At 42.9% G+C, this 13,059-nt stretch overlaps 1 protein-coding gene across 1 annotated transcript; it reads left to right on the forward strand.

Moving 5' to 3' along the window:
- Positions 1–1,213: 1,213 nt before the first annotated feature.
- LOC141171630 (nicotinamide N-methyltransferase-like) lies at positions 1,214–12,843 on the forward strand. Its single transcript, XM_073655301.1, has 2 exons — positions 1,214–1,392; positions 12,420–12,843. The coding sequence occupies exons 1-2, from the start codon at positions 1,229–1,231 to the stop codon at positions 12,841–12,843; spliced, it is 588 nt and encodes a 195-aa protein (XP_073511402.1). The 5' UTR covers positions 1,214–1,228.
- Positions 12,844–13,059: the final 216 nt, after the last annotated feature.

A 13,059-nucleotide genomic window follows, 5' to 3' on the forward strand; every position in this document is an offset into this window, starting at 1 on the left:
TGAGCCCTGGTCCATACTCCATCCTTACTCGGGAGTGGAATATCACACCTCTGGCAGAGGTGTAATACCCCTGTAGCGGCCGAACCCTCGGGGCGCTACAAAAGCATGCCCAGAAAAGTTCTCCTCAATTAAATCTAATCCAGCCTATGTCCTTGTGGCATCCTTTACAGAACAGTAAGTATGTGTCACGCACAGTGTAGGAAAGACAAAGTACAACAGGAAGGGATGAGAGGAAGGGAGCCTAGACACTAAGGAAAGAGGGGATGGAGACCTCCTAGGCTGATCTGATATCACACTGTCTTCCCTACCGTTCCTATATTGGTTTCTCACCAATCACCAATAAGGAACCTAAAACCCTGTATCTCCCTAGAGCTAGTCCCTGGCTAGGGAAGGGGGGATGAGCGCTAGTCAGCCCCAAGTAACAATTAAAGCCAGCAAGAGGAGACAGACACGGGGGAAGTAACTTAGCTTGAGCCTACTTCAGAGAGATTACACACACGGCCTCTTAGCACCAAGGAGTAAGTTAGCGGACTGCAACAGCTCCAAGCCTTCACAAGGGGTCATGTGATTATCACCGGCACCTCCCTTATGCACGCTGAAATTATTTAAACACTCAGGCCAGGGTGTTAATTAGCAAGAGGAAGGTAGCCACTGAGTCCTAGAGTGAGACAGATCAAGAAGGTGTCTGTAATGCCAAACGAAGAGATCTCCTGCAACCAACTGCAGGGCTACTGTCTGTCACATCTGACACACCCGTGACAGTATGAGTCAAGAATCAGGCTTAATGGCTAATGAGAAATTTGCAAGATTTTGGAATTTAGATAAAATCATAATAGAATAAGAATATGAGTCTTATACAAACATTAGGCAATTTTCTAATGCCGCATCATTGCCTGATTCTGATGCCACAGTTGCTTATCTTGTGACCCCCTATATGATACTGTCAGGTGTGTCTAGTACTGTATCTACCTTTTACAGATGGGTGCACCCCATTTTTTTTCGACTCTTCTTTATCAACAAATAGATCTGTGAGTTACTAATGACACATGTGTTACATGGACCTGTCTCAGTGGTCTACCAGTTTTGTCCTGAATAACACAAATGACAAATATAAATGGCCACAATTACAAAATCTATGGGGGTTTAATATTTCAAGATTTCAATATCCATGTTTTTTTCTGCAGATCATATTAAAGGAGACATCTTGATTGACCTTAGTGTTGGTTCCATGGTTCATCACTTATATGCAGCCTGTGAGTTTTTCAAAGACGTCATAGTGCTGAAGATTACTGACAGATGCATCATGGAACTGAAAAGATGGGTGGACGAACGAACAGGAGCATTTGATTGGGGCCATGCCGCAAAACTACATGCTGACATAGAAGGAAAAAGGTGAGGTATTACGAGATATATCAGGTAGCTGTGCTGAAATATGGCTCTTGTGGCACTTTTTGAGAAATGGCCGTTCCACTGGTTCCTTGACAACATCAATGTATCGCCGAGCTTTTAGTGCAACAATGTACCATACTAGAGAGGTTTGGCTACTGTATATTTTGACACACCGTAATCCTGGGAATAGAACCATTGTGAAGTTTCCTCATGAGCATCTTTTCATAGAATTGCCCACATGGTCACCAGACCATTCTCTGGTTGAAAAGTTTTATAAGATAAATGAATAAAGGATTGAAGGTTATGGTAACTTCTCACCTTGTAAGGTTGTGTGATCCACAATAGAAGTTATATGCTTTAGAAGGAAATTATTTCAGCTGCTGCAACACCAACAGGTTAGAGAACCCAAAGTGGCAATCAAATAGTAGAGAAAAGTTGCTGCTGATTAGTGTTGAGCATTCCGATACTGAAATATCGGGTATCGGCCGATATTCGCGGTATCGGAGTTCCGATACTGAGTTCTGATACTTTTAGAATATCGGATACTGGAATCGGAAGTTCCCATAATGCCTGCGCTCTGCAGTGTCTCTGAAGGATGACAAGCTGGATGGCAGCGCCTGTCATCAGAATGCCATCCCAGCGTGAGAGAATTCTCCTGATTGTTTAAAAGCCGGTGGGCGGTAAAAAGCCGTCGGCTTTTAAACAACCACACAGCCCCATACTGCTTCCCCGCAGCCTCCCACCCCAATCCTCCGCTCCCCTCGCCACCTCCCATCCCGATCGTAAGTTAGGACCGGGCGGGGAGCGAAGGACCCGGGCGGGGAAGCCGGCAGTGAAAAGACATCACCGCGGGCTTTCCCGCTCTGTGCTGCGCTCTCCCGCCGGTTATTTCAAATGAACAGCTGAGGTATCAGCTGATGCTGATCAGCTGTTTATTTGAAGTAGCCGCGGTGCCCTCAGAGGGTTCATGTGAGTTCATGCTTGACTGCATTGCATGAACTCACATGAACTTTCCCACGGCTGCACAGGTCAGCCTCACCTCCCAGACCATCAGACCGGTCATGATTAGTGTGTGCGCGGTGTCTGTGCGATGTCTGCGGGTGTTTGCGGGTGTCTGCGTGCAGGCAGACATAGGCCGATGTGACACTACTACTCCCATCGGCCTATGTCTGTCCCCCGTCCACTCGCGCCAGCCGGATCAGCTCGATGGGAGCAATAGTTCCCATCAGCCTGATCCTGCTATTTAAACTGCCCCATATGTTATTTTTGCCCCTATACGTGTGGCCCCCATAATTTTTTTTGTGTTTTTGGTCCCCAATAAATTTTGAATACATTTCATTGGTGGCCAGTGGTTACCTAAAATAAATTAGTTTATACATTACCTGTCCCCGCCGATCACCACCTAAAATAAAGTAAAAAATAAAAAACGACACCTATACTCACCTAGACACCTAATTCCCCGAAGCCATCGATCTCCTGTAATAAAATATAAAATAATAAACCACAACCTTATCCTTACCCCTCCGTAGTAGTCCACGAGTGTCCCACGAAGATCTCCAGTTTAGAGCAGCCACATAAAATGTGACCGCTCTAAACCGCTGCCGCCGCTAGAATGACGGGGCCGTAAAGCAGCCCCGTCATTGCATAAGCAGGTTCGCCGGAGTTCAGGCAGCGCTGCTCCGGTTAGCTCCTTTACGGCCCTGCTGTACCGTGGGCAGTGCCGTAAAGGAGGTCTCCGGAGCTGCGCTGCCTGAATGCACTCTGGTGACCTCAGTCAGGGGCTCACGCTGCCGGGAGCAGACGTATTCCCGGCAGTGTGAGCTTACAGCAGCCATGCACAGCTGTCACCATATCCAGATGTGACAGCTGTGCATGGGAGATCAGTGCAGGAACGTGGACAGGTAACTATTTTTTTTTTAGTAAACTAAGAATTAAATGAAATGGTGTGTTTTATTTCAAATAAATTATTTTTTTCTGGGTGTAGTGTGTGTTTTTTCTTTTTAACACTTTGTAGGTTAGTAATGGGGGTGTCTTATAGACGCCCATCATTACTAACCGGGGCTTCATGGCAGCTGGCGCTGACATGAACCCCACCACTATTACCCCCTGCCACCGCACCAGGGCAGCGTGGAAGAGCCAGGCTAAGTGCCAGAATTGGCGCATCCTATGGATGCGCCATTTCTGGGGCGGCTGACAGCTGGTGTTTCTAGCCTGGGAGGGGGCCAATATTCATGGCACCCTTACTGGGCTATTAATATCAGCCCCGAGCTGTCTGCCTAGCCTTTGCTAGCTATTAAAATAGGGGGGACCCCACGTCATTTTTTTTGGGGGGTCCCCCATTTTAATAGCTAGTAAAGGCTAGGTATTCAGCTGGGGGCTGATATTAGTAGCCTGGGAAGCTCCGTGGGTATTACCCTCTTCCCAGGCTTCAAACATCTGCCCCAGCCGTCTGCTTAACCTCTTCTAGAGACTATAATTACGGGGAACCCCACGCCAATTTTTTTTTTAGTAAATCCTTTATTTTAACACTAAATGACAAGTAGAGTAACCAACACTGTCACTGTACTTATTATATATGTGACTGACATGTTTCTATCTATCTAATCTATGTGTGATGCTCTATTCTTTCTGTTGTAAATTGTCGGGTACCGCTGCTGAATTGCCGGCCGGCTTTTTTAAAGAGACGGTGCATGAAAACACTAATATTTTTTTAAAATAAATCCTTTACACTAAATGACAATTACAGTAAGCAACACTGTCACTGTACTTGTTATATATGTGACTGACATGTTTCTTTGTATCTAATCTATGTGTGAAGCTCTATTCTTTCTGTTCTAAATTGTCGGGTACCGGTGTATGCCGCTGCTGAATTGCCGGCTTTTCATGTTTCACTGTGAGCACTATTCCCATCGATTTGGGCAACCACCTCCCCCAATACATTCTACATTATTGTTAGTTGTTTTCCTTCATATAGAATTAACCTACAAGGAAAGAAAGGGTTTATTTTCATTCCGATATTTGTGTCCCATTGACTTGCATTGGTTTCCGGTATCGGAATCGGCGATATCCGATACTTTTTGGGTATCGGCCCGATCCAATCCGATCCGATATTTCCTGATATCGGAAGGTATCGCTCAACACTACTGATGATACTGTATCTGTATCCACAATACAGATCCAAAAGCAGTGCAAAAATGTGCATGCAGGGCTATTCCCCGAGGCTGCGAGCTTGCGGGACTGGGGAGAGAGAGCAGCCATTTACTTTAATTGATAGGTCTGTTGGGGGGTTGATTGAGATGGGGGAAAGATGATGAATTCTGTTTTGTCCATGTCAAGTTTTAGAAATCTAGTAGTGAAATAGCAGACAGACATTGTGAGATTCGGATTAGTAAGGAAGCGATATCGGGTCCAGAGAGGTAGATTTGTGTGTCATCAGCATTGAGGTGGTACTGAAAGCCATGAGACTTTGAGCTTTTCCAGGCTGAAGGTGTAAATGGAAAAGAGCAGGGGCCCTATGACTGAACCTTGCGGGACACTGACAGATAGGGGGCGAGGTGAGGAGGTGGTGTGTGAGTGGGAGACGCTGAATGTCTGGTGTGTTAGACATGACGAGACTCAAGCTACGGCCAAGTATGTGATGCCAAGAGATGAGAGAATCTGTAGTAATAAAGAATGGTCCACTGTGTCAAAAACAGAGTACATGTCCAGGAGTAGGAGGATAGAGTAGTGTCGCTTGGATTTGGCGGTTAGTAGGTCGTTGGTGACTTTAGTCAGGGCAGTTTCAGTGAAGTGATGCGGTCGGAAGCAAGATTGTAAGCAGTCAAAGAGGGAGCAGGAGTAGAGGTGGGAGGACAGTTCAGAATGGACGTGTTATTTCAGTAGCTTTGAAGCATAAGGGAGAAGTGATATGGGGCGATAGCTAGACACAGAGGATGGGTCAAGGGAGGGCTTTTGGAGGATGGGTGTGATTGAGCCGTGTTTAAAACCTGAGGGGAAGACACCAGTTGTTAGTGATAGAGATGGGTTAGGGTTGGAGCAAAGACTGTGGTGAGGTTTGGGATGAGGTGGGACGGGATTGCGTGAAGTGCACAGGTGGTAAGGTGTGATAATGAGAGAGCAGAAAGTTGATCTTCCGTGATGGCGGAGAAGCTGGTTTTGGAGGAGGAGGGCTGAGTAATTATGAGAAGGGGCTGTGGGGGTTGCAGGCCAAAGCTTTCTATGATGTTATCAATCTTCTGCTAGAAGAATGAGGCAAAGTCTTCAGCTGAGATGAGAGGAAAGGGAAGGGGCGCTAGGGACGGAGGAGAGAATTGAAAGTGTTGAATAGCTGTTTAGGGGTGTCAGACAGGGAGAATATGAGAGATGAGAAGTATTTTTACTTTGCTGCAGTGAGTGTGGACTTGAAAGTAGTGAGGGACTGTTTGAATGTGATGAAGTCCTTTTTGGAGTGGGATCTTTTCTATCTCCGCTCAGTAACTCTGGAAGCCTGCCTCAGTTCTTTGGTCAGGCTGGTGTGCCAGGGTTGCCTGTTGATTTTGCGAGCTTTGGTATAAGTGAGAGGGGCGGCCGGTTCAAGAGATGCAGCTATTATGGTGCTGTATAGAGCAGCAGCAGCATCTGCATTGTGTAAGGAACTCATGTCTGTAACAGGGAGAAGGTATTCAGAGACTGAGTGTAGATCAAAGTTTTTAAGATTTCTACAAGGGTGTACAGGTTTATGGAGTGGGGGCTGTAGACCTGGAGAGGAGAGGGAAGAGAATGTAAGTAGGTTGTGGTCAGAAAGAGGGAGAGGTGAGTTAGATAGGTTAGATAGGGAACAGAGTCGGGTAAATATGAAGACCAGAGTGTGGCCATCCTTGTGATGGGGTGCAGAAGACCATTGAGCGAGGCCAAAAGAGGAAGTGAGAGATAGAAACTTAGAGACAGCTGAGAGGGTAGTGTCAACTGGGATGTTGAAGTCACCCATGATGATAGTGGGGATGTCAGCGTAAAGGAAATGAAGCAGCCAGGTGGTGAATTGGTCAAAGAAAGTGGTGGCTGGCCCTGGGGGGTGGTAACTAACAGGCAGCTGGAGGTTGGAGGGGGAGTAGATGCACACACAGTACACTTCAAATACAGGGAGGGTAATGGATGGTGGCAGTTGAATTGGGGTGAAGGAGCAGTTATCTGACAGGAGGAAATCAACTCCTTCTCCATGCTTGCCAATGGGGCAGGGGGTGTGAGTAGATGGAATCCAATATACAAAAGTGCAGCTGGAGAGGCTGTGTCGGAGGTGGTGAGCCAGGTTTCAGTGATGCCGAGGAAGGAAAGTTTGTTAGTAATGAAAAGATCATGGATGTATGAGAGTTTGTTGTAGACAGAGTGAGCGTTCCATAGGGCTCCTGTAAGTGGGACTGGGGAAGCGGGGGCTGGGTGGATGGGTATAAGGTTAGAAGGCTTATAGAAATTTGTGGTAGATCGTAGATAGGAGATAGAGGTGACTGTAGAGATGTGGTGAGAAGGGCCAGGATTTGCGGAGATATCGCTGGGCAGAGAAAGTGTTAGTAGGTGAGAGCAGGAGAGAGCATGAGGTGGCTGTCTGTGTTTGGAGACACAGGATTGAATCTTGAGGGACAGTTCTGAGGAGGAGGTGAGATGGATGGGGAGGATGGAGGGAAAGATGACCAGTTCCTTACTAGGTGTTGGGATTAGGGGTGGTTGTAAAAAGTGAAGGATTATGGGGGTGAGAGTGAAAACAAACACAAACACAGTGTCCAAGTATTCAGTTACCTTCAGTTTCCTTTAGGATCATTTCAGGTATAATTCATATTTCTTCACTTAAGCGATGAGACACTTAAGGCGATGGACGCAGACTAAAGTCTATGCAAACAAGTAACTCACAATATATTTGCTACATAATGCCCAACCATGAGACCATGACACCTCAATTTTCTAGTAAAAAAATGTTTCCCTCATTCACCATCTCATATCACAAGAGAAAGAAAGAGATATTAACCGGTTCCCGACCGCTCACTGTAGATAAACGTCGGCCCTTGCTGGGCTCTGTGCAGCGCCTCCGTTTAAAAACGGTGGGTGGTCTCGCAGCGCTCAGGACCCCCAGGGTCCTGCAAGTGCTGCGATTCCGGTGCAGAGCATTAGCTCTGACAGGGGACATCATCGGGACCTGATTGGATCAGGTCCCAATGATGTTAACCCTTTGCTGTCTTCTATATGCCGCGATCTATAGTGATCGCGGCATATAGAAGACAGCAGGAGGAGAGGGGGTCGTCCACTTACCTCTCCGACGGCCCTCTTATACCTCCCAGGACCTGACGTTGCTATGGCAGCTGGAGGTCAAATGACCGCCTCCAGATCTGCCATATATGGTGTCCTGCCTGGCTCAGCCTGCAGCTGAAGCCTGGCAGGAGACTCTGACTGTGAAACAGTCAGCGAAGATCTCATGTAATGTAATACATGTGTATTACATTACATGAGATCAGTGATCAGAAAAATAAAAATTAATGTCCCATACAGGGACTAAGTAAAAATGTAAAAAAAAAGTTAAAAAAAATATTTTTAAACTGTTAAAAAAAACCACAAAATAAATAAAAATAAATAAATAAAATATTAAACCAATAAATCCGTATATTTATGCAAAACAAAAAAAAGTACATCGCCGCGTCCGAAACAACCCGATCTATAAAACTGTCACACTAATTAACTCCTTCTGTGCACACCGTAATAAAAATAAATAAAAAACGGAGCAAAAAAAATGCTTTTTCATCATATTGCCAAACAAAAAGTGGAAAAAAATGCGATCAAAAAGCAAAATGGAAATAAGAATGGTACCGCTGAAAACATCATCTTGTTCCGCAAAAAAAAATCTGCCATACAGCTCCATCAGCCGAAAAATAAAAAAGTTATAGCGCTCAGAATAAAGCAATGCAAAAAAATATTTTTTCTATAAAATTGTTTTATTGTGTAAAAGCGCCAAGACATAAAAAAAATATACAGTAAGTGTAGTATCGCTGTAAATGTACCGACCCGAAGAATAACGCTGCCTGATCACTTTTACCATACGCAGAACGGCATTAAAAAAAAACTCAAAAACAATTCCTGAATTGTTGTTTTTTGTTAATTTTACCTCCCAAAAAACGGAATAGAAAGCGATCAAAAAATATCACGTACCCAAAAATGGTACCAATAAAAATGTCAACTCGTCCCGCAAAAAACAAGCCACACATGACTCTGTCGGCCGAAATATGGAAAAATTATAGCTCTCAAAATATGGCGATGCAAAAACTAGATTTTGCAAAAAAAAAGCGTCACTTAGTGTGTGACAGCTGTCAATCATAAAAACCCGATATAAATCTGGTATCTCTGTAATCGCACCGACCCGAAGAATAAAGTAATCTAATCAGTTATATCACACGAGGAACGGCGTAAAAAATAAATAAAACCAATTCTTCACCTGCTACTGATTTGTTTATTATGTTTCCCAAAGATCGCAGTAAGTTTCTGCTCGCATTTATCCTGCGCTCTGCGCTGAGCACTTACACCAGAGTTTCCGTGTAAATCTCTGAAATACGTGATTCAGACGGAACCCATGACGGAAGATTCCCTGTAATGAGGCAGATATAGACCACTGTGGATGCCGTCTGGCCTGTGATCCCACGGTGTCATTTGTTTTAGGTGTGCATAAAAGTGCGGTTGGCCACAGTTTTGTGCACTTCTGAAAAAAAGGACACCGCTAAACAGAGGCCAGACGGAGTCCAGAGTAACTCTGCTGACTCATTACAGTGAATGGATCCCGCAGGGGTTTCATCTAAATTACATCACTTGGAAATTTAAATGGAAACCCCGATGTAAGTGCTCAGACTAGAGCTCCGGATAAATGTTACGTAAAATGTTCCCAATAAAAGCTTCAACTCAGTCCTCAAAAAAAGCTAGTCCCCACTCAGGTCCGTCATCTGTTAAAAATATAAGGGACTTCCAAGTTGCTGGTAGCAGAAAGGCTCTGGAAAAGTGAAATGGCCCTTCCCCCCCCCAAAAGAAATTCAGAAAATTTTGTGCTCCCAAATCCAAATGCTTATTCTACAATAATTTGTTCTCCAATTGTCAAATAGCGCTCCGTCCCCCCCAGATCTCGCCGTATGGCTGAGCGGTATGTTACAGCCACATATGGGGTATTGATACTTTTAGAAGAAATTGTGTGACACATTTCGGCACCATTTTTACCCATTGCCCTGTATGAAAATGTAAAATCAGAGGGTAAAACATTTTTTTGTGGTAAAAATATAATTATGCTTTTCTCACTGCCCAATGGTAAAAATTTAAAAATTAAAAAATACTCACTACTTCCCTAGATGAATTCCTTGAGAGGTGTAGTTTACAAAATGGGGTCACTTGTGGGCGTTTCTGCTTTTTCGGCATGTCAGCGACTCTTCAAATGTGACATGGTGTCTGCAACCTATCCCAGCCAACATAGCACTCCTTTCTCTTCCGAACCCTGCCGTACACCAAAGCAGTGGTTTTCCCCCACATATGGGGTATCGGCGTACTCAGGAGAAATTGCACAACAAATTTCATGGTGCAATTTATCCTGTTACCCTTATGATAATGCAAAATTAGGGAATGAAAAACATTTTTTGTGGGAAAAATGTGAAAATTTTATTTTTACAGCTCATTATTATAAACTTCTGTGAAGCACCTTGGGGTTCAAGGTGCTCACCACACATCTAGATAAGTTCCCTAAGGGGTCTAGTTTCCAAAATGGTGTCACTTGTGGGGGGTTTCCACTGTTTAGGCACATCAGGGGCTCCCCAAATGCAACATGGTGTCAGCTAATTATTCAAACAAATTTTACATTCAAAAAGTCAAAAGGCGCTCCTTCCCTTTCAAACCCTGCCGTGCGCCCAAACAGTGGTTTGCCTCCACATATGGGGTATCGGCGTGTTCAGGAGAAATTGCACAAAAAATTTCATTGTGCAATTTATCCTATTACCCTTATGATAATGCAAAATTAAGGGATGAAAAACGTTTTTGTGGGAAAAATGTGAAAATTTTATTTTTACAGCTCATTATTATAAACTTCTGTGAAGCACCTTGGGGTTCAAGGTGCTCACCACACATCTAGATAAGTTCCCTAAGGGGTCTAGTTTCCAAAATGGTGTCACTTGTGGGGGGTTTACACTGTTTAGGAACATCAGGGGCTCTCCAAACGCAACATGGTGTCTGCTAATTATTCAGACAAATTTTACATTCAAAAAGTCTAATGGCGCTCCTTCCCTTCCGAACCCTGCAGTGCACCCAAACAGTGGTTTTCCCTCACATATGGGGTATCAGCACGCTCAAGAGAAATTGCACAAAAAATTTTGGGGTCCATTTTTTCCTGTTACCCCTGTGAAAATAAAAAAAAATTGGGTCTAAAGTAACATTTTTGTGAAAAAAGTTAAATGTTAATTTTTTTCTTCCACATTCCAAAAATTCCTGTGAAGCACCTGAAGGGTTAATAAAGTTCTTGAATGTGGTTTTGAGCACCTTGCGGGGTGCAGTTTTTAGAATGGTGTCACTTTTGGGTATTTTCTGTCATAAAGACCCCTCAAAGTGACTTCAATTATGATGTGGTCCCTAAAAAAATGTTTTTGTAAATTTTGTTGGAAAAATGAGAAATTGCTGGTCAACTTTTAACCCTTATAGCTCCCTAACAAAAAAAAATTTTGGTTCCAAAATTGTGCTGATGTAAAGTAGACATGTGGGAAATGTTATGTATTAACTATTTTGTGTGACATATCTCTCTGATTTAAGGGCATGAAAATTCAAAGTTTAAAAATTGCAAAATTTTCTAAATTTTCGCCAAATTTCCAATATTTTCACAAATTGTTAGCAGAGGATTAATCCGCGTGACATCCAGAGTTTAGAACACAGAATGTAGGTTTATTCATATCCAGCATAGGCACAGCATGGAGTCTGGTGTTACTGCAGCATGAGGAGAAACAAAACATAAAACAACAATACAGGAAGAGAAGGAGGGGGCATCCTGTCTGTGGGAGTTTTTTTTTTTTTAAAACACAACTCTGTTAACAACCTCACAATATGCACAACATATGAAACAGCATAATTGTTGCAATACACATACAGATTAATATGTATTATTCCAACACAAATAAACGCAAGTGATATTGAAGAAATTTTACCACTATCATGAAGTACAATATGTCTCGAAAAAACATTCTCAGAATCAGGGGGATCCGTTGAAGCGTTCCAGAGTAATTACTTCATAAAGTGACAGTGGTCAGAATTGAAAAAATTGGCCCGGTCACGAAGGCAAAAACAGGCTCTGGTGCGAAGTGGTTAATATTGCCAGATTCCTAAAGGTTTTTTAACTTCTAGTGCAGATTAAAGTTTTTTTTTACTAGTCATCACACCTAATAATTCAGAAATATATTTTGGAGTCATTATAATGCTGTCCTGTATCCCTTGCATCTCCCTTAATACTGAGAAAAGGAACCTAATTAAAAAAGTGCAGGGATGATGCCTCGAGGTTTCATCCTTAACAAAGCCCTAAGGGTTCATTCAGACATCTGTGCCAATCATTCCCAGCATGAACTGCTAATACACTGAATGACCATGGCTCTCTCAACTCAAGCGTGACAGCTTCATATATTTCTGTGAAGCTGTCACGCTCGGGTTGTAAGAGCTGCAGCCAATTTGTATATTACGGTCCAATATCGGACCAAAATCCACAGACTCCCTTAGGGCTCTTACAACTTTCAATAATGATGATAATTTTTCTTGCTCAATTGAACCCCTACATCAATCCAAGATGAAATATATCCTGCTACTCTATTTCTGATTAAACTTAAAAAAGGCAGAAAAAAAACCTACATTTGTCAACTGAGATCAATATTCTCATCTATAGGGCATTTAGCACTCATATCTAGGTTGATTTAGGTCCTTCTACATGTACTGGAAGACAAAATATAGTAAAGTCAGATCTACTGATGGTGGCTAGAACAATTATTTTTCCTTATTTTTTCCTTTAGTTTCAGTGACCTGTTGCAGGAGAAGGAAGAAAAAATTAGACTAGCATTGGAACATGTTGTAAAATGTGACCTAGGGAAAGAAAATATGATGGATCCGATCGTCTTACCACCAGCAGATTGTATCATCAGTGCTTGGCTCTTGGATTCTATCAGTAAAAATCAAGATGACTACATGACATATCTAAGGAAGTTATTAGGATTGCTGAAACCTGGAGGACACATGATATTAATTGGGGCATTAGATGCAACATATTACACAATCTCAAAAGACAAGTTCCATCTTTTCAAATATGATGAGGATTTTGTCAGGAAAGCTCTGATTGGAGAAGGTTTTATTATTGACTATTGGAAGGTTAAGAACAGAACAGTTGAGAGTGACCTTATGGACTTTAAGAGGATTATATTCATTGTAGCTCACAAGCCTAAGTAGAATCAAGTTACAGTGTTGGCCAAAAGTATTGGCACCCCTGCAATTCTGTCAGATAATACTCAGTTTCTTCCTGAAAATGATAACAATCACAAATTCTTTGGTATTATTCTCTTCATTTAATTTGTCTTCAATGAAAAAAACACAAAAAGAATTGTCCTAAAGCCAAATTGGATATAATTCCACACCAAACCTAAAAAAAGGGGGTGGACAAAAGTA

The sequence above is a fragment of the Phyllobates terribilis genome, unplaced genomic scaffold (genome assembly GCF_046119375.1).
Source record: "Phyllobates terribilis strain yellow unplaced genomic scaffold, ASM4611937v1 Scaffold_12__6_contigs__length_324123572, whole genome shotgun sequence".
Taxonomy (NCBI): domain Eukaryota; kingdom Metazoa; phylum Chordata; class Amphibia; order Anura; family Dendrobatidae; genus Phyllobates; species Phyllobates terribilis.

Coding starts and splice junctions, on each gene's coding strand:
- LOC141171630 (XM_073655301.1), top strand. CDS start 1,229: ATGGTTCATCACTTATATGCAGCCTGTGAGTTTTTCAAAGACGTCATA. Junction 1,393..12,419: donor GCTGACATAGAAGGAAAAAG/GTGAGGTATTAC, acceptor CTTTAGTTTCAG/TGACCTGTTGCAGGAGAAGG.